This window comes from Syngnathus acus, chromosome 5 (genome assembly GCF_901709675.1).
Source record: "Syngnathus acus chromosome 5, fSynAcu1.2, whole genome shotgun sequence".
Lineage (NCBI taxonomy): Eukaryota > Metazoa > Chordata > Actinopteri > Syngnathiformes > Syngnathidae > Syngnathus > Syngnathus acus.
In genome coordinates, this window is record NC_051091.1 from 821,977 (window position 1) to 844,165 (window position 22,189).

The 22,189-nt window shown below is 44.3% G+C and overlaps 3 protein-coding genes across 7 annotated transcripts in view; all 3 read left to right on the forward strand.

Moving 5' to 3' along the window:
• The window catches only part of asic1b (acid-sensing (proton-gated) ion channel 1b), an 80,902-nt gene extending 71,826 nt beyond the window's left edge, over positions 1-9,076 (forward strand). The window contains exons 5-11 of one of the 2 annotated variants that reach the window (XM_037251231.1): positions 3,435-3,585; positions 4,435-4,491; positions 4,655-4,808; positions 7,109-7,200; positions 7,315-7,394; positions 7,823-7,927; positions 8,671-9,076. In XM_037251231.1, coding sequence (XP_037107126.1) covers positions 3,435-3,585; positions 4,435-4,491; positions 4,655-4,808; positions 7,109-7,200; positions 7,315-7,394; positions 7,823-7,927; positions 8,671-8,766 — 735 coding nt within the window. In that variant the 3' untranslated portion in view covers positions 8,767-9,076. Of the gene's footprint in view, positions 1-3,434; positions 3,586-4,434; positions 4,492-4,654; positions 4,809-7,108; positions 7,395-7,822; positions 7,928-8,670 lie in introns of both variants that reach the window. The other variant, XM_037251230.1, reaches the window with a different exon arrangement.
• cers5 (ceramide synthase 5) overlaps positions 1,908-22,189 on the forward strand; it is a 31,326-nt gene continuing 11,044 nt past the window's right edge. For all 4 annotated transcript variants that reach the window (XR_005097937.1, XR_005097938.1, XM_037251233.1 and 1 more), the window contains exon 1: positions 1,908-1,926. The gene's annotated coding sequence lies outside the window, so the exon portion shown is untranslated. The remainder of the gene's footprint in view (positions 1,927-22,189) is intronic.
• On the forward strand, positions 14,493-22,122 carry smarcd1 (SWI/SNF related, matrix associated, actin dependent regulator of chromatin, subfamily d, member 1). Its single transcript, XM_037251232.1, has 13 exons — positions 14,493-14,712; positions 16,928-17,103; positions 17,362-17,404; positions 17,471-17,593; positions 17,694-17,816; positions 17,913-18,029; positions 18,688-18,789; positions 18,936-19,097; positions 19,954-20,051; positions 20,132-20,267; positions 20,964-21,086; positions 21,202-21,303; positions 21,381-22,122. The coding sequence occupies exons 1-13, from the start codon at positions 14,527-14,529 to the stop codon at positions 21,432-21,434; spliced, it is 1,545 nt and encodes a 514-aa protein (XP_037107127.1). The 5' UTR covers positions 14,493-14,526; the 3' UTR covers positions 21,435-22,122.

Here is a 22,189-nt window from a genome sequence, read left to right on the forward strand (position 1 = left end):
TGTTTGAGTCGTTCAGCTCTTTCCCCAAACCGCATAAGACTTTTTGCATTTAACATGCGCTCATACTCTCCGTGGCTTTAATTACAAGCCAAAGGCATTTCAAGCATATTTAGAGCGACACAAGGTGGTGGTATTTGACACTTATTAAATCTAATACAATACAATTGCTGGCTGTCAGGCAGTGAGGGAGCATTTCAAACGGAACAAATGAGAAAAAGCAAAGAACCACTGGTCCTGATACTTTTCATCAGTGCTGCGACGAGTGGCAACTGTGTCTGTCTCACTGTGCCAATTAAAGTGAACATGTGGCAACAAAAGAAGAAGAAAAGAATTGAAATCAAAAGCGAGCTAGCCACTGTACAGCAATACCTTGAAGCAACAGTTTGTAATTGCACCCCCCTCCCTCCACAAAATGCATGGTATAATGGTACAAGAAGTAGAAGAGCATAGATGGTGTTGCCATAGCAACCCTGTATCATCCTGCCAAAACTCTGGCGTACGAGTGCCAAATGTCAATCAAAGCGATCGTCATCTTCCGAACTGAACTGGAGCTGGCAACCCACCCGGATGCCCGAGCCGGAACACATGCCAATCCGGAGGCACTGCGGAGGTGTGTCAACCAGGAAAGTCTTTGATGAAATCTGGGTGGATTCCGCCACCACGCACATTTGAACTGAATCAACCCCAGAGATATGAGAGCCCACCTTAGAGTCTTCAGACTTCAAAGAAGGCGTGTCGGTGGAATTGAGGTCTTCAAAGTATTGAATCCCCCTTGAATCCCAATTTCCAGAGCATCTCCATGATACGCGGTCTTCGTGGTGCTCTGTTGTTAGATTCCATTTTCCTCCAAGTTGTCACTCTCCACAGCCTTATCAGACTCCTCCCACGACCAACTACGTATTTGGAGAGAAGACATTCAAAAGTCACTTTGCCATAAAGTGTCCCCTTTTGTTGCTTTAATTCCTTCCTCCTCTATATTTCCCCCTGGAATCCGACTCTTATTTTTGGGGTGTTTTATGACCCAAATTGTGGCGCATTTAGCGGGTTCCAAAGCCACGGGGCTCGTAGCGAACCATAAGAATGATCCGAACCGTCATGTGAAATGAAAGGGGGAGCTTGTCGGTGTAAAAATGTCATTTTTCCGTAGCGCTCAATGCAGCGGAATTATACTGTGGAAAAGGCCACGTCGGCCGGCGCTGTCGACTTCACCGTCAGCTAGGAGCCCCGGATAATGATTGCATTAATAACCGCTATCCAAACGGCACCCATTGATTGCCATTGAAAAGTAGAGCCGCTCCAACTCGGAAAGAGACTTGTTTCCATTCCGCAGTGCGAGTGTGGAAGATAATTAGCTTCTCACTTTGGACTACCTGACTGTGAAAAGATCATGACAATAAAACACCACGCTGCAAATGGTAATGTCAATACAACACGGGTTAATTGGTGCTCGCGTTTACTTTCCCAAAGTCATCATATCAGTATGTTTGCTCAATTGTATGGTTGTACTTCATTTACCTGGAATAAACACTTATCGACAATCAGAAAATTGATCCTCGGAGATTGTATTTTTCGGCTCTGAATGTCTCTAAAGACCTGCTTTGTCAGCACGCTCTGGGAGCTGAATATCAATTTCCACATCATAAGTGGACATCATTATTAAAGGTTTAATTCGGATGAACTGAGACAAAACAAAAAGTCCTTGTTTGGAAAACAAGACATTGACCCAGCGCTGATTACATTTCATGCATATTTTCTGGAATGTGCCCCACTGTAATCCCACATGGGACTTTTAATACAAAATTATAAATCACACGGCGCCTTGTAATTTACTGCCTGCCGCCGGCCGGATGAATTGTTTGAAGCCATGAGATGGAGGCACACACACACACACACACACACACACACACACACACACACACACAGGTTGTTTATGTCCTCCTACTTCATTGAATGCATCACACAGTCAGGCAGCTGAAGTGTAATTAATTAGTGTTAATATTTAATGGCATGCAAAATAGAAAACACTCACATGATTTTTCTTTGCAACCACACCGATAACACACTTCTTGTGAGTTTACAGTAATTCAGCTTTTTGTATGGAGCTCAAATTCTAAAATGTAGTATATGTATGGAATTATATGGATAAAGTTAGATATTATGTCGATAAAGTGGATCATTTTGATGCATTAGCTTCTGGAAGTGTTTTAATTCGACGACGGCCTTTGTAATCAGTTAGATGAGTTATGTACATCCGTCCATCCATGATAGCTACTTAGCGTGCTAGGCAAATAGAATGGATGAATAGCAGAGCGTAACGGCTTGTGTCACGGTGTTACGATAAAGAAGACGTTAAGTTGGACACATTTATTCGGTGCTTGTCACTACCTGTGCTGATACCGCCATCAAGTCATCCCTGTAAAAGAGACTGATGGTCACTGTGATCACGCACACACTCGCTGGATAAGCAGAGATTCATAAAAATGTGATCACTCTGCTAGACAAGTCATAAATATGTTCTATCATTTGATATACGACTACATTAATCTGAGTGCGATGGTTTTTGGCCCACACTTTATTTACTGTTCTTGTCACTGGCTTTGGCGTGTCTGCAAAGTTGTGGTACGGAGGTCTAACTTGTCGTTATTGGACGCATGTAAAGCTGACACAGTTGGCCAGTTTGTTCATTAGTGCCGTGGCCCAATCTACTTGGTAATCAGAAAGTTTTCTTTGAATATAGTACGTATGTCCATGTTGTCACGACTCGTCCCCGATCATGTCTGTGTGCTCGCCCCTCCCCTCCTGAGTGCTCATGTCCGTGTGTCTGTGTGCTCGCCCCTCCCTCCCTCCCTTCCTGTGTGCCCATGATTAGTGTGATCATATTCACCTGCCTCTTGTTACCTGTCTTGTATTTAAGTCCTGTTTGTGTGTCACTCCCTGTTGGAGCATTGATGAAGTTTACTGCCATGAGGTTTGTTTGGTTCCTGTCTTTTGTCTCGCGTCTCTGTTCGGTTCCTGTTGTTGGTTTTGTTAATCAGTTATGTCAGTGTACCGAGTCTGTTAGTTTGAGTTCCGGCAATAAACCCTGGTCCAAGCTGCACTTGGTCGCCCTGCTCCATTTCCACACTCCGTTCGTGACACATGTCATTGATGAATGCATTTCGATGACATCAAGCTTGCATATCGGGTACAGCCAATCTGCGTTTTGTGCTTCACAAGCATATCCGATATGTGCCATGTATTATTGAAAGACGTCCATGTCACTTTGTTTCCATGCTGTACCACAGATTGTTTTTTGTGTGTGACCATATTCACAAAGGAGCGTTTAATGTGTGTGTTTAATGCATGTGGGAGGAGTTCATCGAATATGCAGATTTAAACTGCAGTTTAAATCCATCCTAACAAGACACAAAATGGTCTCTCTCTCTCTCACTCAGCTGACCTATTTGCCGCCTCCGTGGGGCGACTGCAAGGCCACCCCAATGGACTCGGACTTCTTCAGCACGTACAGCATCACAGCCTGTCGCATTGACTGCGAGACGCGCTACCTGGTGGAGAACTGCAACTGCAGGATGGTCCACATGCCTGGTGCGGACTGCTGATTGCAAAAGCAGCACTTTTGACCACAAATCATCTATTTTCTTACTCGACTAGTTCCATCATAAACTTAGCTCCCCACCCCCCATAAAAACAAAGTTCATCCCCATATGAGATAATATGTGTATCATTGCAACATAGTTCAATCTACTCTTACCTGGTGTTGATTTCTTGGAATTCTTTGCGCAATAGTTGAGTAAGGCAACCATTCAAAAACAAGGCTTTTGTGAACCACGGGTTATTACTGTGAAGAAGTGTAAGGTTTCCAAAGTGAAATACCTCAGGCTGCTTTCCGCTATGTTCAGGTTTGGTAGTGTAGTGGTTCAATTTCGCAAGGCTCCATTCCCGCTTTCCGAGTTGTTTGCCAGTAATTGGTATGGCAGGCGACCACTGCGCAATTTACTTTGCCTTCCTTCCACCTTTGATGACCCTGAACAAAATAGGCAGCATAGGAAACTCATAAACGGTGTCTCTATACGAATAGAACTGGTCATCTTGTCCTGAAGCGCCGCACAACTAAAATTCCGAATGTCCTACATTTTGGTCCTTTGTGTCCTTTTCTTTGTTGGACTTCAAGGACACGTGATCATCCATCCATTGACTTTCTATAGTGGTTGTCCTCATTAAGCTTGTAGGTGAGGCTCTCTATCTATCTCTATCTATCTGTCTATCCCCACGACACCTCGTCGCATTGCGCATACTGGATGTCGCCAATTTCCAATTACATTCACATCTAGGGACGATTAGAAGCCCTCAACAAACAAACTGTCCTCCTCTGAGAAAATACTTAACCTCATTTGAAGATTGCTCATGTTTTTGATCCCCTAATTTGTTCTGCAGGAGATGCCCCTTACTGCACCCCTGAGCAGTATAAGGAATGTGCAGATCCAGCCTTGGGTAAGAAATAAGCCACATTGTTGACTGACTGCATGCGACCTACACACCCATTTTAAAACATCTCAACTATTTTTTAGAAAGATAAGAGATTCCATGCAATATATTGGCGAGGACTGGAAGTGAGTGATGATAAATCCACGCTTGACATGTCGCCCCTCTCTAGACTTCCTGGTAGAAAGGGACAACGACTACTGCGTGTGCGAGACACCGTGCAACTTGACGCGCTTCGGTAAAGAGATGTCTTTCGTCAAGATCCCTAGCAAAGCGTCGGCCAAGTATCTCGCCAAGAAGTTCAACAAGACGGAGCAGTACATTGCGTAAGTCTTCCGCCATAGCAACATTTTGCAAGCCGTGCGCAAGTTGCGGAGAGTATTTTCAATATATTGACGTCGTCGAGGAACACACAAGTTGCCGCAGAAAGAGGACGACAAAAATGCTTATATTGAAGAAAGGGACTAATGTCATTGGATTGAGCCGGTGACGCGAGTTTGCCTTGCAATTCGTCTTTTTCACTACAAGCTACGTATATTGTTGTCAATCTATTGTTAGCTGGTGAAGAGGCAAATGTGGAGTTTTCATCTGCTAAAAGCTTCTGTTCATTAGATGGGCTATCATTTGTAACGTTAACACCACTGTTGCATCCTACATAATGTGGCCAAATTCAGAAGGACTGAAATGGGCCGATCACAAAAGATGTGTGATTTCAGACATGATGGGTGGGCACTGCAGGCACTCCAGAGACCCAGTGTTTGTCCATAAGCTATTAAGAAATGCCATTTTCTATAATAGGTCCATAATATAGCAAGTGGTCTTGTGTTGCTGGCTGCAGAGTCGCTCTTGTGCATAATTTCCAATTCCCAGGTGAGAAGACGACGAGTTGAATTGGATTATTCCGCCGCCCATTGAGCGTTTCCATGCTTAAATGATTCAGTCACGTTATGAAGTAGTTGCAGGAAATCGAGAAGAGGTTGAAGTAACAGTTAAATCTTTCATCTACGATTCTCGGCGGAGCAATTCAGGACAGGATAATGACAGCAGTTGCTCCCAAAGTCACTCCTTTCTTTCTTTCTTTCTTTCTTTCTTTCTTTCACTTCAGTGTGAATTCAGCCGCCTTCGTTTTGATGTTAATCGCTTGAGCGTCCTCGGGGACCGATGAAGGAAAATATTCATGGGAGGGACGGCAAGATTGCAGGCTTTAGGCAGCGTCAAAATTCGCACACACAAACACACCGAGAGTGGAGTTGGAATATTCAGTGACAGTTCTGTTCAAAGCCATCATCCTGCAAAGATGCTGCTGCTGCTGTCTGCAGGCCATCAGGACAAATTCATCAGCCAACTGTTGGGGCGTAACCTAAACTCCCCATATTTGCCTGGAATTGAGATTGAGCCCTGCCGTGAATCGCAAAAATATCATACTAATCGATGCCCGCACCACATTATTATGCCACAAACATTTAAATGTATCATTTCAAAGTCACTTACCATCACCCATAAATCAAATTGCTTGCAAATGATTTCAGAAAATGCACACGCAACAAATACGAAATGAGGCTCTTCCTCGAAATGTCTTGATCTCATGTGAACAGCATGATGATGAGCAATCCCAATTCCAATTGGACCACCGAATGTATTTTTATTCCATTCACCATTAAAACACCTTTGTGAATGTTGACATTTTATTCTTTGTGAGAGAAAAATAAGCTGTGCAAAAAATACGGAGGCAGTCAACATTTGGAGAAGTGCATTGAAAAGTTCGGAGAAGGTGAAATGAAGTTCCCCTGTCAATGTTATAGTCTCGTTTAAGTTCAAGCTGAAATTTCAGCATTCTCTATCCATGTACGTATGTGGGCTGTGTTGTACTCGCTGGTGTAAATGGCAAGTCTCTGGTAGGATGGGAATGCATGCGTGGAAGTCACAAAGAAGCGTAGGAGAGAAGCTCCCACGTGGCTTTCGTCACTCTGTGGAGTGAAAACGAGATTCATTATTTAGGTGGGCATGTCTTGCTTGGCAGGTGGCAGGCTCTTCCGTGCTTAGTGATGTCCAAGGCAAATTCTTCGCATGCATGCATGCATGCAAATATGCAAAGTGTGGGAGAGCCAGATCATGTGAAAGCTCCAACCTCGCTGCAGTTAGAAGAAAACACCTTTATTCTATTGATGGCTACCTTCCGGCAGTAGAGCAGGGGGACCGCCAGGGCGAAAGATGCTGCTCATAAAGAGACCGGATCGTACGTATATAGAGAGGCGGTCCGACCAGTCAGCCATGGTTTGCCCACCTGTTCCATTGCCCTGCAATGAATAAGAAAACGACTCAGCGTTTGGCAAAAGTCAGGAAGAAAATGCTTCAAATTAGTCGTCATTTGGCCCGAAGTCACTTTGGTTCAGCCGTCAACTTCATCAGAATCTCTTTTGACACTGACGGCACATTGCGTCTTGTGACTGTAATTCGATTGAAAAAAACAACTCCAAATGGAAGCGCAAGCCCGACATGTTGATGTCCTTTTATGTTTTGTTATTCTGAAGTAAAGCCACAAGGACCTTGCGCCAACGGACTTGTTAGTTATTGACACCATTGAGGTCCATAAGGGCCTTCTCACTGTGCCCATGTCTGTCCACAGAGATAACCTTCTGGTTCTGGATATCTTCTTTGAAGCCCTTAACTATGAAACCATCGAACAAAAGAAGGCCTACGAGCTGGCCGGCCTCCTGGGTAAGCGGATGACGGACCCAAACAATACGCTGGCTGCACGCTTTTGTAGTGGAACAACCTCTGAAAGGTTACGAGTGCTTGTATGCAGTACGTCTTTTTCCTTCTGCCTCTCAGGTGACATTGGTGGTCAGATGGGCCTCTTTATCGGAGCCAGCATTCTTACCATCCTCGAACTCTTTGACTACCTCTACGAGGTAAAGCAGCCATCAGTCATCAATGCGCAAAATAGATTGGAAATAAAAAGTGATGATCAAATAAATGTTGTCTATACCTCTATTTAGCACACCCCGTGTCTGCAAATGCATCGTACTTATCATGAAAGTACTTCTTTTGACGCACGCACGCACACGCACACACACGCAGTCTGGAATGCATTAACATTTCAGCTGTTATATATTTGAGATGAGTCAGAATGTCCGCTCTCATGAATCAGAGAGAACTATTGCGTGCTGAAAGCGAGCTTTTCGCCTTCAGCAAATCAATGTACCTATATTTGTTTGCTTTGCATGGTCAGTGGGTAAACGTATTTTCAGCGGCGTCCAATCTCATTTCATCCTGCCAAATAATGTGGCTTGTGCTCTGATGACACGTCTATCTGTCTGTGCTGTGCCTGGCTTCGCAGGTGATCAAGTATAAGCTGTGCCGATGCGTGAAGAAGAAACATAAAGGGCGCAGCAACAACAACGACCGGGGCACTGTGCTGAGTTTGGACGATGTCAAGCACCATGTCAGTAAACCAGAGGTGGCAAACACTGCTCAAATGCCGTGGAGATAGACAGATAGATACGGAGATAAGTAGATGAGACGTGTGAGAGCAGATTGAGCCGAATCGAGGCAATGAGTCCAATTAAAAGCTTGCAATCAGAGCTGACAGTTCACCTTTGCCTTCAGAAGCCACTTCAATTGAAAATCAGTGCAAAGTCACGGCAGTCCTCTTCTTTTTCCATCACTTTTATTGATTGAATCTTGGATTTCCATCCCTTGGACTTCAATTTGAACCTGAAAGGTCCACTCTTGAGCTTTATTGGCCACTCCAGACACAAAAGCACATTTTCACTTGCGTTTCTAGTTTGAGTTCAAGTGAACTTTTATTTGGTGAATGGCAGGAAATACAGAAAGTGGATTTATATTGCATCGTTTGAGTGAAATGATTCCCATTTGTAGCTCTGAAGTAGCACATTTGAGATAACGTCCTCGGCAGCATGCATAGAAGAAGAAGTGAAGGATCAGATATCACATTCGGTTGTTTTTTTCCCAAAATCTTGTATGCATTGGATATCTGCCATACACGCAAAGCAGATAGTATTCAGTTACCCGTCCTGAAAAATATATATTAGAGGTTCAACCGTTGTATGATTTGTATCGACAGACAGGAATTTCTTAATCAAAGTAGGGAAACGCTCAATGATATTCATACTGATGTCACTTTTTGATCCACCTTTTCCGGTGTTTTTTTCCCCTTCCCGCTAGGCTCCATGCGACAACCTGCGCACACCGTCAACGTACCCGGGCAACATGCTACCTCATCATCCGGCCCAGGGAAACTTCGAGGACTTCACCTGCTGAGCTGAACGTGACCCGAGCTTGTGTGCGTGCGTGCGTGCGTGCGTGCATTGCAACCAAAGTCCAAACCAGACAAGGAAGACTATCAGGGCGAGGACCTGATGCCAAGGCCAAACAAAATGCAGTTTTGTATGCGAAATTCAGAAGGAAAAATGGGAGGAAAACTGTCGCCCCAAGCTTAAGGGACAAGAGAGTGCACCCCGGAACATCCATTTCACCCAGGACTCAAATTTAGTTCACTTTCTGGATCACTGCCACAAAGGAGGCGCCGACATGAACCGTTTTCTTACAAGAAAGGTCAACTAGAGTCCCCCCCAAAAAATAAAGAGAACCCACCCACCCACCTTCATATGCCAGAGAGTCTGACATCTTTGCTCAGCACATGTAGCGACATCATGACGTGTGTTGACAGAGCGAGCCTTGGCGGGAAGTTCAGGTCTCACTGTGTACTGTAAATGCATGCTCATATTTCTCCATTTGCATGCCTTAATGGTTGTTTTTTTTTTTGTTTTTTTAAATATGCGGTATATACATATGTACGCATCAGTATGAATACTATTCAATAAGTACCTCATTGTTTGCCTCATTCAGCAGGGGGAAGATCTCATGTAGTATATTTGTGTGCGTGTGTAAATGACGCAAAAGATGCCTCTCGTCACAGCACTGACATTCAAATGTGATGCCTTGAGATACAAATTGCATTTGTTTCGTGAGGGCAATCGTAACTTCTTTACCCAGAATTTGTGCAAAGTAAATGGAATGTAGAGATTTGAACAGTTTGTGCGTGATGATTAATTAACTGCGGTTCCTTCCAAACGACAAAGACTTTCACAATCACCGAGTGACTTAGTGAGATGCAGTAATATTAGTCTTTTCCTACGGATGATAAACAATATATGCCTCCGGCCGGGTATTGTTCTATTGTTTGTCCAAAAGTGTTGCTTCACTGTTTGTGTTCAATAAGCTATTGCTTAAGATGCGCGTTTCAGGTCGTTTCACATTATGTGTTCGCTAGCATTAAGCCAACAACATGAAAGCAAACAATCAGAGGACAACTCGTATCTCCAAATCAGCTCAGTGGCCTAGTGGTAGAGTGTCCGCCCTGAGACGGGAAGGTTGTGGGTTCAAACCCAAAGACTCTAAAAATGGGACCCATTGCCTCCCTGCTTGGCACTCAGCATGAAGGGTTGGAATTGGGGGGTTAGATCACCAAATGATTCCCGAGCGCGGCACCGCTGCTGCTCACTGCTCCCCTCTCCCCCAGGGGATGGATCCGAATCACACGGGGATGGGTTCAATGCAGAGGACAAATCCCACCACACCCAGATGTGTGCGTGTGACCATCATTGGGACTTTAAAAAAAAAATAAAAAAGACCTGCAAGGTGGCTTCACTCGTATCTCAAGGCACCACTATATGATGAAAACTTCCAGGGTTCCTTATTGTATCTCACCCCAACAAAGGTATTGCTTTTGAATGTTACATCATACAAAAAGGGCCAAGGTACATGATGTTAAATGAGAGGCGGTTCCTTCAGCCTTTTTCGTTGCTCATGTTCAACCCAGCTCCTTTTTTTAAACTTGCAGTGTTCCATTCGCTGAGTGACAGTAAGAACCCTGTCGCTTTTCTTTTGAATGTGATCTAAGTCAAGAGGGCCACGCTCGCTTTGCATTTTACTTGCAGCCTCTCTCTTTTACGGGTAACCCTGTTAGTCTACTTGCAGGGTTCCTTTTTGTATGTTGCTTTTGAATGTTGTACAATCCAAGCAGTCACATTTTCCCTTTCCTCTCTAAGTCGACCAATTCTCAACCCAATGGCCCTTTTCAACTTCCAGGGCTCCTTATGCTGTGTCACGGGAAGATCCAAATTGCCTTTGAATGTCATCCCACCGAAGTTGAAATCATTTCTTTCTCTCGTCTCACATCACTTTCTTGGATCTTTCATTTTGAATGTTACCAGACGTCATATCTTAAGGTTGATCGCTTAAAAGTCGACACCCCCCCATTTAATGTTTTGTGCTATTAAAAAACGAGATAAAAATCAATCCTTTTCAAACTCTCTACCATTAATGTGACAAATGACCTGCGTGACAACATTGGAAAACACAATCTTCTTTGAAAGAAGTCAAGTATCCATGAAATAAGATGGTTGCACAAGTGTGCACACCCTCATAATGAAACGTCTTCAATGGGAGACGGCATCGAGTTTTGAATATCTTTTTAGATATCACAACGACCTGTCGTTTGAACCAGGGTGCGTAGACATTTTTCCTCCACTCTATTGCTTTTGTTTTTCTGTTCATTTGTACTCATCCATCCATCCATCCATCCACCCATCCCTGCCTGGAGGGACAATGTTGGGGAGTGGACTCCTTTGGTGTTGTGGGGCTGTTGAACTGTTTCCGTATCTGTGTTCTTGTTGCAGACGTCTTCTCAAAGCACAATACCACCACTATGTATGTAGAGCTAATGTAAAAGAAAATGTACTCTTCTTCTTCTTCTTCTTCTTCTGGATATATGTCATATGATTACTATCGTGCCGATCTGACTGTTTTCTTTTGCATTTCATACGAAACGCGCTTACACATCGCCTGATAATCCTGTCTCCATCTACCAGGCAATGGGCTGTTTTATTGACTTACGTAGCCCTGCATAAATAAAATGTAAATATCATTTTGGAAAATGGCTATTCTGAGATTGTATTTTTAATCGGAATGAATCTTTGAGCTTGTTTGTCAACCGGCTCGGAGGGATGAATATGAATTATGGCTGCTTAAGCCGAGCACAGAAATGCCAACAATCGGGACAAATTTGAGATTTTTTCTCCCTTGCCAAAGGCCCACTTGTTGAATGTCTCTGAAAGAATAACCAGTCGTGTTATTAATCCTCATTCATCTGCTTGGTTTTGGTGTTGCCGGACACAAACAGAAGAGCAACACTCCCAAAACCATCATCCGAATAATATTCAATATCTCAAGTCGAGGCAAAATGTGTTTTGTTTTCAAGGCTTATGTGACTTATTTGCTAGCAACATCTAGTCGCTAAAAATGTGTGACTGCTTTTTAAAAGCTACGAATTTGCAGTGAACTTGTTGCGTAATACTTCTCATGACTCTTTGACTGTAATAAAAATGACAAGGAGCTACCGCAATGCAGTCACCAGATAAGATGACAGTTAAGCTAGTTTCTTCCATTTCTACTCCAATCCTCAAATCAGCAAGTTATCTTTTCGTTCCGTGCCATCTTTGTAAAATGAAATCCCTATCGGCGATATGAGAGTAGCAGGGCAAGAGTCAGCCATTATCTATCTCCATCTCTCTCTTCTTATCTTCACGCAGCTTTGATCCAGGCGAGCCAAACATTTGGAAACGCAATTACAGCTTCAGCTGCTCTGCCACAAGACTGTGCAGATGAGAAATATGCGACCCAAAAAAATGGGATGGGAGGCGTGATGGGTTATCAAGCTTGTCCAGCAGCAGCCACATATTCTGGATGACTTCTGCTGGATTGTCACGTGCATCCAGCTCTGCCGAGCAGCTCTATTGTGAATATTATTTGCCAACATTATCTTCTCAAGCTTGTTTTCTCATACGCACAAATTATTGCCAATTTAAAATATTGCCTGATTTTAAAAACATTCTTAACTGTTATAAAAGTAAATAAAACGGTGTCATACAATGAAAATGAAATCAAACCTACACGTAAGTCGATGTTTTTGGTGTGACATTTGTATGACTATAGAATGGAAGGTGAACAGTAGCAAGTATAGTCAGCAGTTTTTCATGTTTAAAACAACAATTCCTGTCTTCACGGCAAACAAATCCATTTGACGCTCCCTAGCAATTTTCTAATTGCCTATAGAAGCCACAAGGTGGCGGTAAAGCACTACTTTTGTCGAAATGACATCCTCGTGAGGATAAGCAGTTCGGAAAATGGATGTATGGATGGACAGATGGATGGATGGATGGGGTTAGATAAGTGGGTGGGTGGATGGGTGGATGGACAAACGGACGGATGGATGAATATGCCACATGAGTTCACTCTCCAAGATCTCAGTTGTTATGCATGCCAAAGGTTTGAATTCCCAAGTTGTAGTGGGTTTTTCTTTGTGAATTTTGAGGTCATTTTTTTTCAGAAAAGTATCCAAAATGTGCTTCAAGTTTCAGTAGCGGGCTCTCGGGACAGAAGTCCTACGGAAGAAGCTCGCTTGCATCCTGCAAGATGGCCGCACAATTATTTATAAATAGTCTCTGCTGTGACTGTGCACACAAAGTATATTTTGGGCTAAATTGCAACAAAATCATGATCCTTTGGTGACATTTTTGTTGGTGGTCTGCCATGAGATTTTGCTAATGTCACATACGTGCATTGGCTTCAGAATGTTTGGGAACAGCTGACCCAGAAGCCTCCCGCCGCTGATGGGCTTCTGCTTACTTGTTTGTTCACCCGGGAAGCACAATAATCATCTCTGTGCAGATGGAGCCTCATGCAGTAACACACCTAAATGAGGTCATATCCATGTGTCACACAGGACGTACCGCATTGCAAGATAGCCAGACAGCTAAGAATAAAAATCATAATACAGTACACATCAAATGTAGACATTGGCGTCTCTTCATCTTTTAACGGTTTCGTATTCCTTGCCCGTTGTCAGACAGTTTCCGCCTTTTTTTTGCGCAAACACATGGAGGGAGAGTTTTAATGCAATTTACAGCCTCAGGGCAGAGACGAGCCTGAGAGTGAGTGGCCGTGGAATAGGAACAGACGACAACCTTTGCAAAGCTTTGCCTGAAGCGCACACTTTCTTTTTTATGATAAGTGAGGCTGAATTGAGACACTGCAAGTCCTGTCTGCCCCTCACTCCCGTCGGATCGTTGGTGTCTTCTCGTCTCACGTCTTGGTCGGTCAGTTCCGTTTCTGTTATCTAGTCTGTCGGTCAGTCCTGTTGTTGGTTTTGTTCGGAAGTTATGTTAGTTTGCTGGTTCTGTTGGTTTGTCCCCTCATCCTCCCTTCCAACTAGCTTTTCCCTCAATAAACCAAGCTGGGCCAAGCTGCATTTGATCGCCCTGCTCCATTCCGATCCGTGACAGACAGCTGATTTTAAGGTTGATGTATTGTCCTCTGCAATAAGTTAATTAAAAATGCTCCACTCCAAGAGTTGGGATTAACATAACGCAGGCCCCGGTCTGACTGACATATCTATAATGGAGTCAACCTTGCTATTAAAAGGAGACAGGACAATGTCACTGCACATTGTGACCAACGTGACAGTTTGGTTTCCAGCTCCTTACTCAAAGTGATTGGCGCAGACGTAGAAATGCATTCATCAGTGCAGACCTCAGCAGTGGTGCCTTTTAAAAAAAAAATTGAATGCAAATTCAGCAACTCAGTGAGATGAGACTCAGATTCGCAACATGTACACAATTCACTGAGGGCTGGACAAAAGCTGCATAAAAAAGAACTGTAGAGAGACTGTTCTTACATTAAAGTCTTTTTAACAGGTACTGCTTTTTTTCTTTTGCTTTTCTGACAATCCCCAGTCCAGGATTTGCTTGCATATGTGTGTCCACAGAAAATTGTAATTTTAAAAGTATAATAGAAGCAAATGTCTTTTCTGAAATGAATGACATCGTCCACCTATCACTTAAGCCTGCAGTACCGCAAACTTCCATCATAAGCGCTGTAACAATGTAAACACAAGTTCTCGCTCTCTCTCGCGATACCTCAGTGCCTGGCTCTACCGGCGCCCACACAGTCGGAGAAGAGATGGCGACCAGAGGGGGCTTCCAGTCGGCACCCACGAGTGGCGGAGGCGGTGTGATGGGTCCCGGACTCCCGGTACCGGGCGCGGGACAAGTCATGGGCCCCGGTACGCCCTCTGGCAGGATGGGACCGTCGCCGGCCTCGCAGAACCACATGTATCGCTCCCCGATGCCTGGGCCTGGGTACCCGGTGAGATATCGCTCCATCTTTGCTTGGCGACGCGTAGCTCGTCCGCTAGAACAAAGCCTCGTTAGCATCAGCGCTTTGTCACAGGCAGCTAACCATTAGCCGCGACGTGGGCGACCGCCACGGGTTATAAACCACCGATTAACGGCAGCCGAACGAGGTGTTGCTCCGATTCGCTTCAGTCTAACTTTTAAACGATTCAATTGTCAATCTCCTCTGAATCATATAGCGTTGGCTGGTCCACTAGCCACTAGCTAAGCTTAGCACGCTAACGTGGCTAGCTGGTTGCCGTGGCAAGAATTCACTTATAAATTGTCGCCGATTTTCTTTTTTTTTCTTTTCCGAACAGCAAAACTGTCCAACTGACGTTTCGATACCTCGACGTGTTGTTCTAGCTTTCTCAAATGTAAACGATGAGCCATGTAAGAGTGTTTTTATGAGTTAGCGAACGAATTGCGCGTGAAACATTCTGTTGCTAACTCTTCCAAAGCGGTCGGTCGTCGCTGCACTTTGACTTTCATAGCTTTTAGCATTTAAATCTCCCTCCACCCTGTCTTATTTGGTCGTCTATTTGGTATTGGGCATATTCATTTTCCTACACATGATGGTAACCTCTCGCTTTGACAAATATAAACTGGATTGATGACTCTTTCACAAGGGTGTTAATCGAAAAGTTCTACTTTTTAGTGGCGTTCAATTGCACTGCAACATGCTGATTTAATTGTAGCCCATAAATTGTTGAAAAAAACGTTTTTTAAAAAGTGAACCGTATGTCTTATTCCTTCATTCTGCAGCAGCTTTGGTGTGATTGAAAACCAAAAACCGAGATCTAGATGTTGCTTGTCGGTATTGGTTTGTAATAAATGTAATGAACACTAGTACCATTATCACAAGTTGGAAACGAGGACCCTGTAATTGATGGTATATTGGCGGAAAATGGCTATCGCCCCAGTTGTTGTAGTTGCAACAATGAATTAAAAAAACAATGTTCAAATCCATCTTTTAACCTCTCTTTTAACCTCTAGCAAAATTCACATATAATTGACATGCATTGAAATGCGTGAGGTTGGGTCGTTATTTTATGCATTAGGATTTTTTTTTTTAATGAATCACCCAATGAGTTGGTATTTTCTTCTCCTGCCCAAAATTGGCATCAGGTTAAAAAGAAAATCAATTACGGCCAAGCCTTAATCATGAAGTTATCCAATTCACCTTTTCAGGCTCAAATAATGCAATTTTACAGTCACTGTCTCTTGAGAAGACTCTTTATACATGCAGGCACCAAAGATTCTCTATCCGCCAACGTATTGTCTCCTGCAAGGATACATCTGTACTTAAAACGTTAATGGAAATATTTGATCACTGGCCCACAATTGTCAAGAGTGTGGGTTGCCTAGCGACAAGCGACTCCGCTGAAAAGATTGTGTTTTTTTTTTTTCCCTGCCCAAGCATCCTTGACTGCTTTCATTCATCCTGGCAGCTCAACGTTGGCGCGCCGAACTCGCTTATTCTCGTGGACTTCAAGGCCGTGCAGATGTGCGTGCGTGCGGTGCAGTGTAGGCGGTCTCTGTGTGTGTGGTGGAAAAAAGGCGGCGCATCATGATAAGCCATTATTGTTGACGTGAATTTGTCGTCTGACGCCACCCTTCTGCCAGAGGACAGCAGCAGCAGGTTCTGTGCTCTATCGCGTCGTCGGCCGCCACGCTCTACCGCTGCACTCATGCTGTCCGATACCAGAAGTCGGCTCTTTGAGTTTTTAGCGCACGGCTTGGTGAGTGATGGTTGTTGTTTATCTTCATACTTATCTGACTAAGGGATGGGACATAACAATAGACGCGAAGGCGGCTGCATTACACCTGCGTAATGTAACTGGAATCAAAAATAACGATTCCCCGACAACGAGCCGGACATCGCCGGTTGGTGTCGCGGCGGTAGGCACCAAATGCCGTCCTAAAACGAGGGCCTGCTTTACTATTGTTTTGCCCTAGTGGTAGGCTTAGACCGTTACAAACCTCCAACCGCCACAAAGGTTTTTGCGAAAACTGTTTTAAATCAATAGCTGAAAAACAAATCCTATTCTGGTGTCATTTTTTTTATTACCTGCTGCACTCCTGCCAAGCGAAGGTGTAATGGCACTGGATCATTTTGGGCCGTCTGCCAGCATTTCTTTGAGGTTGCCAATTCAGCAAGCACTTTATTTTTTTGTGGCCCAATGCAGAGACCAGGCATGCCTCCATCCAGTCGTATGACCCCGCAGGGACCCGCCATGGGCCCCCCGGGCTATGGCGGCAGCCCCGTGTCCCGCCCAGGGATGCCCGGAGTGATGGACCCGTCTCGCAAGAGGCCCGCCCCACAGCAGATCCAGCAGGTTCAGCAGCAGAGCCGCAACCAGCAGTAAGCAGCGAGCGAGCGAGCGATCGATACCTTCACAGGCAGATGCATGGTTTAATGAAAAGGCTGGCGTTTAAAGGTGGCATTAGATGATGTCTGCTCTAATCAATACTCTTTCACGAATTGCACTCCATAGCTTGGGAAACACTTGAAAATGAAACTAGCCGCTGTTGGTTGGTTGGTGTTCATGGAATGAAATCTGTCCAAATAAAATAGCAACTAATGATAAAGTTTCTTTCTGACTTACGTGTGTTTGTACAGTACAAAGAAGAAGAAGATGGCTGATAAAATTCTACCTCAGAGGGTGAGTAGAAGGAATCGTGTTCTGCCCAATTACCAGCACTCACCTTGTTCCATGACCTTGTTTCAGATCAGGGAACTGGTCCCAGAGTCTCAGGCTTACATGGATCTACTGGCCTTTGAGAGGAAGCTGGACCAGACAATCATGCGCAAGAGGCTGGACATCCAGGAGGCCCTCAAAAGACCCATTAAGGTTTGATTTTGGCTTCAGAACTACTCGAATCAATCTTTGCTTTGATTCCAACAAAGGTTAATAGAAGGTTTTTCCTCAATGTTTATTTCTTTTCTTACAGCAAAAGCGAAAGCTTCGTATCTTCATATCAAACACATTCAATCCGGCCAAGCCCGACGCTGAAGACGGTGAGGGCACTGTTGCATCATGGGAACTCCGTGTGGAGGGGCGTCTACTGGAAGATGTAAGATTCTTGTTACATCATAGCACTCAGCACCGTTTGGTTCAGTGAGACATTTTTCCATGGCAAACAATTTTACATCACACATTTACTTTCCAGACGGCCGTATCCAAGTACGAAGCCACCAAGCAGAAGAGAAAGTTTTCTTCCTTCTTTAAATCGCTGGTGATAGAGTTGGACAAGGACCTTTATGGTCCCGATAACCACCTTGTGGAAGTAAGAAAAATGCTTGCTTTATTACGGCTCCAAAGATGTGCTTTTAAATGAGTCAAAATTCACATTTTGGGCCTCAGTGATACGCCAATGTGCACATGGGTGGTTTATAGCAAACGGCAGAGCTGCCGTATGTTACAGAAATCACTGAGTGCTACATTGTTTCGCTCATAACACATGGTTGTTCTGAAGATTAAAAAAAAAAAAAAAAAAAAGTGGCAGCCACTACAAAGGGTTTGTTTGTTTGTCCCTCTATTCTCTCCATCTGGGACTCTATAGGCGGTGAATGCAGCAGCCCCAGTGGGTCCCTCATGTTTTGTTTTTTTTTATATGCAAAAAGCTAAGTTCAAGTCCATATTTGTTGAAAAGTCCCCTACTGGAAATGTTCAGCATTGGCACAAAATCAGTAATTGATTAAATAAGGTTATGGGCCACATTTGTTGTGGAAAATGTTTTGAATTGATTTGTCATGGTCTCCTTTTACTAGAAAGCCTGACATTTGAACAGGGTTGTGTAGACCTTTTATATCCACTGTATATATGTATATATATCCACTGGGAGCCACTTATCTTCCATTTGTGAAGCATTTTTACTGCCTTCAAAAATAACCTGGCAAAAGGGTTTCCATTTTTTTTGAAAGGTTGTCTTTGCCCCATTTTAGTGGCACAGGACCGCAACCACACAGGAGACTGATGGCTTCCAGGTCAAAAGACCTGGCGATGTGGGCGTTCGCTGCACTGTCTTGCTCATGCTAGACTACCAGGTACAAAAACAAAACACCTTCACGTCACTTCAAACTAGATCAGCTCCATTTTAACTGTGTATGTGTGTGTGGGGGGGAACAGCCCCCGCCACTTCAAACTAGATCAACTCCATTTTAACTGTGTATGTGTGTGTGGGGGGGAACAGCCCCCGCAGTTCAAGCTGGACCCTCGATTGGCTCGCATGCTGGGCATCCACACCCAGACGCGGCCCGTCATCATCCAGGCTCTGTGGCAGTACGTCAAGACTCACAAACTGCAGGACCCCCACGAGCGAGAGTTCATTAACTGCGACAAGTACCTCCAGCAGGTGGGCAGTGTTCCATCCCTTTTTGGTTCAAGTGAAGGCTACATGTCACGTGCAGCAATTTTGAAAATGATAAGGAAAAAAAACATGATCAGTCATTATGTCGTGTACTCAAAATCACATTTGATGGTTACGTGGGAAACGAGCTCAAGTCAGTCAATCACTCGCAAAAATGGCATCCTAAATATTGAAAAGGCTTAACATTTACCATTGTACATTTTTTGGAGTGGGAAGAAATGCGCGTCACAAGCTAATTGTAATCTCATAGCCCGGACAGCCCGCAATCAGGCCTTTGCTGCCTTTAAGGTGAAGTTGGGGAATCTTGGAAATCTGTTTGAATGTAGCTATTTTCCTCTCCTGTCCGACAGAGACTTTCAGTGTGCTCCAAAAGAGCTGTCGTTTCCAACAGTCATAACATTTGAGATTGTGCAGGCAGCACACTTGTTTGCCTCCTCCTGTCCTTGATTGGAGTCCCACCACACGGCAAATTCCCGAGACTAAACATGACTGCCGCTTCAATGTCATCTTAACAAAACAAAAACAAAAAAAAGAATGCACCAAAGTCTTCCTGGTTCATATTTTTCCAGATTAAAAAAAAGATTTTGAACTTTTATTTCACACATTTGAACAATTGATATTTACCAATTTGTGACAGAGAAGATTTCAAGCTGGGTTATGCTTGTGTTCCGGTAAAAGATGTTTGTTTGGATTTGAAAGCATCCCCAACAAGGTCCTCCAAAAGTAGAAGCCATGAAAATGTACACGCGGAACCATGAGGAGAATGGGTACTTTGCCGAGCTGCCAGGCACCCCAAGGTGACTTCTGAAGTCCACTGAATTGCCTTTCCTTCATCCTGTAGATCTTCGAGACCCAGAGGATGAAGTTCTCGGAGATCCCTCAGCGCTTGCATGCACTGCTGATGCCTCCCGAGCCCATCATCATCAACCATGTGATCAGGTAGTGTTACATCGGACCTGTTGCAGCTCAGGAAAAAAAAAACATTTTGTCCTGAATCTGCTCTGTCTGTGTCATACCAGCGTGGACCCCAATGACCAAAAGAAGACAGCGTGCTACGACATTGATGTGGAGGTGGACGACACGCTGAAGACTCAGATGAACTCCTTCCTGCTGTCCACCGCCAGTCAGCAGGAAATAGCAGGCTTGGACAACAAGGTCATTCATCCACGGTTCCTTGCCATTTATCAACCAAATTTTTGGGATTTACTCTGTCGTGCAGGAAAGACTAAACATCACACTGGTAGCATAGCGCCTATTGCGCAAACTATTCAGCACACTCGGTGAGTGAAGCACGTGACTCAAAATTTGGTTTTAACGCTAATTCAAATTCAAAAGGGTAAAACCAACCGTGTTTTTCAGTAGCCAATTTCACCCCTAACTTCGCTCTTGCGCTCTGTGTACCTAATGCAGTGTCCAGTGGGTGCGTTACAGTAATGGCAACGATAACGCACGCAGTGCAACGGGTAGAATGTAGACTACGCCGCCAGTTTAAATGTGGCGTGAAGGCACGGATGGCTCCATTAAACACACGCACTTGTTACAGCTCCCGATGTGCCCAGCACACGGAAGCCAATTTCACACAAATGTGCTCCTGATGCGAGTCAGGTCAGGTCTACTCTGCCTCCCACCAGCACTCATTACAGTCTAGTAGGGGGGGGGGTATTTTCAGGCTAGTGACTCCTGCTGGTGGCTGCAATTCTTTTTTTTTTTTTTTTTTTTCCCCTCGACCGCTTTCTCAAGATGACCGTAAAGGCACGTATCGACAGGTTCACGCTAATGGTCTCGTCGCCCGTCGGACCACAGCTGGCTCCTCTCAAGCATGTGACTAAATGCGCCCCGTAATCTTCTCAGATCCACGAAACCATCGAGACCATCAACCACCTCAAGACCCAGCGAGAGTTCATGCTCAGCTTTGCCAGAGACCCTCAGGGCTTCATCAATGACTGGCTGCAGTCGCAGTGCAGGGACCTCAAGGTGAGTGCGTGCACAGAAACCTCCAGAGGTGTTCTCCCTGGAAATGGCCCTCGGAAGAGACAAAGGCACACGTTCCCAGAAAGGCGCCTTCATGAAGGCTTTGATCTATCCGTAGACCATGACTGATGTGGTGAGCAACCCAGAGGAAGAAAGGCGGGCTGAGTTCTACTACCAGCCGTGGGCTCAGGAGGCCGTGTGCCGCTACTTCTACTCCAAGGTAAGCGCCGCCGCCGTCCTCTCTGTCACGTATCTATACGTCACCAGTTGAAAATGCACCTTTTGTTTGTGCTACAGGTGCAGCAGAGGCGACAGGAACTGGAGCAGGCGCTCGGAATCAGGAACACCTAAACTAATTGATTTTAGGATGGTCATGTAGGATGCTGACTTTTACGACCACACATTTTGTTTCTTTTTTGAACACAAATTTTCCATTTAACTTTCTTTTTCCCCATGTCTTAACCTCCAAACATTCCTGTCCTCATGACATAACGCACCAAAGTAAAAAAAACGTATCCAAAAGAACAAACACAAATAATTTTTTAAAGAAACACTCGGCCCATTGGGTTCCTCGTTGTAACCAACCACAACATCACGTAGTCAACCTGTTGATTTGTCCAGCTGCCAAGTAGTCCTAACTTTGTTCTTCATTATCTTTTTTTTATGAATTATGTCTAATATCAATGCTTGTCTTGTTAGCTAGTACAAATGATGACCAAGGAAGTAGCTGATTAGCAGTACTTTTAGCCCGGATAGGTTTTGTACATACTGAGCAGAAGACTGATGTGAAGTACCCCTTTATCCAATCAGATGTTTGTTTTTTCAATGCTCAGATAGATGCTGTCTTTAATAAGAAAAAACAACAGTCAGCGGCAATTATTAGAGTGCATCAACGCCACAAATATGTTGATTGATGTGTTGAAATGATACAATTGGGGATGTGTGGCGTGATCGCTGAAGTAATTATTAGATTTTTTTGATGGACCAAAACTATTTTTCTGTATGTTCTTACGTCATAATAAAGGATATGTAAATCTTAGTGCTACTTCTCGACATCCATTTTGGCAGTAGCTGCACATGTAGTGATTTGCGAAAACATACGTTTT

Excerpts from the sequence above, each read along its gene's own strand:
- smarcd1 (XM_037251232.1), top strand. The coding sequence starts at position 14,527 with ATGGCGACCAGAGGGGGCTTCCAGTCGGCACCCACGAGTGGCGGAGGC. Across the intron at positions 17,104-17,361 it reads CAGCAGAGCCGCAACCAGCA|TACAAAGAAGAAGAAGATGG; the intron begins GTAAGCAGCGAG and ends GTGTTTGTACAG. Across the intron at positions 18,790-18,935 it reads TGCTCATGCTAGACTACCAG|CCCCCGCAGTTCAAGCTGGA; the intron begins GTACAAAAACAA and ends GGGGGGGAACAG.